At 56.7% G+C, this 2,669-nt stretch overlaps 1 protein-coding gene across 1 annotated transcript in view; it reads right to left on the bottom strand.

The window, feature by feature from the left end:
* The window catches only part of Habp4 (hyaluronan binding protein 4), a 27,723-nt gene extending 25,548 nt beyond the window's left edge, over window positions 1-2,175 (bottom strand). The window contains exon 1 of the mRNA XM_021215661.2: window positions 1,671-2,175. Coding sequence (XP_021071320.1) covers window positions 1,671-2,016 — 346 coding nt within the window. The 5' untranslated portion in view covers window positions 2,017-2,175. The remainder of the gene's footprint in view (window positions 1-1,670) is intronic.
* Between the last annotated feature and the right edge of the window lie 494 nt (window positions 2,176-2,669).

Below are 2,669 nucleotides of genomic sequence, written 5' to 3'. Positions count from 1 at the left end.
TCTCTGTGAGTTAGAGGATAAATTGGTCTACAAAAAGAGTCCCAGAACAACACAGAGAAACCCTGTCTCAAAAAAAAAAAAAAAAAAAAAAAAAAAAAACAAAAAACAAAAAACAAAAAAAACCCCCAACCAAACAAAACCAACAACACTCTAACAGTAGTAACTGGTACACTTCCAAAGGCTAGTATATCTTCACTTGGTTAAAAAAAAAAAAAGTAAATAGTAAAAAAATTTGTCTTTCTCAATTCCTTTCCTTCCCATTTTCCTAAACTCAATACAAAATGTACTGTATGGTGCATTGGTGCATTTCCATTTTTAAAGGAGTCCTAAATTCACTGTGGTATCCATCTTCATTAATGATTTTCTGAATCTCAACCAATGTCTCAAATGAACTTTACAGATAAGGGTAAACGTTACCTAGCTGTACCAGGGAAAGCCTCAAATGTGAAGTCAGAGGTGGAACGGACCGTTTTCCTCAAGTAAGAACTAGGCAGTAATGCCCACATGAACATCTGCCTACCTAGTGGTCAAACTACACTCAAATCTCAATACCCCTTCTTGCCAATCTTAGGACTATAAATTCAATACGGGAAAACGGGGCGTTCATCTGGCGAGAGCTTGGCTGCAAAAGCCTTGACGCAGCTCAGGTGACAGCCACGAAGTCTGAAGCAGCCTCCCACGCAGACAGTATACCCAGCGGAGGGCTGACCCCTTCTGATTAAACAGGAAGGGTAACTTTGAGCATTCCGCTTGCAAAGGTTAAAACCGCTTCGAGAAAAAACAGTATTCAATCAATCAGAAATACACGTCCCACATACACTATTTGTTCCACCTGCAATCGATGTCAGCTAACACCTGGAGGCTACCATATGAAGACGGAGAAAAGGGCTAAGGCGCAGAGGAGCCGGAACCCCAAGCCCACCCCAACTCACCCTGGGCTCAAGTCTGCCTTCCGGGGGCTCCCACAAGTAAGGGTGCCCAGGCCTCCCAGGATTTCGAGGCCCAGAATCTGGGATCCCTGAAGGTTTCAGCAGTGCATCGCCTACAGAGCAGAGTCCCGCAGAGGCCGGGAGGGAGGATAAAGGATGCAGCCAGCTGCAGATGTGGGAATCCCAGCTGCGCAACTCTCAGGCTGTCAGTCCCAGCTCCTCCACGAAACCAGGAATGTCAGGAGGGTGACCCCCTGAAGAGTCACACAATGCCTTTTTGCCCATCAAGAACCTCCAGCTCGGCCCACCCGTAACGGATGGATAGGGAGGACCCCCAGCCCCCGAGCGAGGGTGATTCCCGACCCCTCCTCGTGGATAGGGACCCAGGGAGAATGACTAAAGGCCCTCTGTCCACCAAGATTCACGGCTCTGCTCACTGTCCCCCATCTGGGATAAGCCCACCGAGAGTGAAACCCTGACACTGAGACAGGGTGATCGGAGAAAGTGACCACCCAGGAGGATGGCCCTGAAGGGTCATGAGCCCTCAAAAGTGGCTCCCGAGAGTGATCCCTGGAAACGTGATCCCGTGAGGATTATTATCTTCAAGGGTGGCCCCTGGAAGGATGACCCCGGGTCCTGTGCCCATAAGGACTCCCAGCTCTGATTCGCCCACGCGTCCGGGACCGGTCCCCGCGACCCGAGCTAGCGGCTGCAGGGGTGACCTGGGAGCCCACGGCGTACCTGGCGGCTGCGGGCCCCCAGGGCTGTCTGGGTGCTGTGCGCCGGACGCCGCGAGGCTCTTGCGCTCCTTCTGCGACTCCCTGCGGCCGCCTGCGCCAGGCCTGTGTCCTGAGGCCACAGCCGGGCTCCTGCCGCCACGGTGCCCGGCCCCGCTGGCCGCCGCCGCCTCATCGCGACGCTTGCGCTGCAGCTGCTGCTGGCGCCGGTGCTCGGCCTCCCGCAGGATGTCGAACGGGTCCGACTCGTCGTCCAGCAGCTGATGGAAGCGGTTGGCCACGACGCAGCCGAACGTCTCCTGCATCGCGGCGCCCGCGGCGGCTACCGGGCTCCCCAGGGCCCCCTTCATGACGCCGCCGCTGCGGGCGCCGCGGGCAGCCCAGGCCAGTGAGGTTCAGCGAAGCCGCGGGCGAGGACCCATGCTGCTGCCGCTGCCGCCGCCGCCGCCACCGCCGCCGCACTCCCGGCCCCGCGGTCGGCTCCTCCTAGCCTGCGCGTCCCAGCCAATGAGCGCTGGTGGACACGCCCTTCGGCCCCGGCGCGCACGGAGACCCAATGGGAGGCCGGTGTTTGTGACGTCACGCCACACTTTATCCCTCCCACTCTATGGCCTGTGGGCGTGGTGGGCTGGGGCTGGGGCGGAGCTACCCCGAGAAACTCAGGGAGGCTGCAAGCGTTCTCTCGCCGGTGTGCGCCAGACGGGAGCCTGGTTGCGCACCGCCACAGTTCACCTAAGTGACCTAGTCACGAGCCTTTCAGTGGCTTGCATGTCTTGGGGAGGGCTGTAGACTGAGGGAAAGTGCCTAGAGGAGAGGCAGCGTTCTCAGCTGGGAGCTGACCCAGTCAAGAAGCTTGGAGAGTCTTGCATTTCAAGAGGTGTGACAGGGACAGGCGACCAAAACAACCCATTCAAGCGCAAAGAAACAACCCCAGACCCACTGTGATGTTGTGATGAGTGCGGGAGCAGACAGGGTGAGGTTTAGATAGCGGTTGTTTTTCTTT

Source organism: Mus pahari, chromosome 16 (assembly GCF_900095145.1).
Source record: "Mus pahari chromosome 16, PAHARI_EIJ_v1.1, whole genome shotgun sequence".
Taxonomy (NCBI): Eukaryota; Metazoa; Chordata; class Mammalia; order Rodentia; family Muridae; genus Mus; species Mus pahari.
The sequence above is the reverse complement of the archived record's forward strand: the minus strand, read 5'-3'. Positions and strand labels throughout refer to the sequence as shown.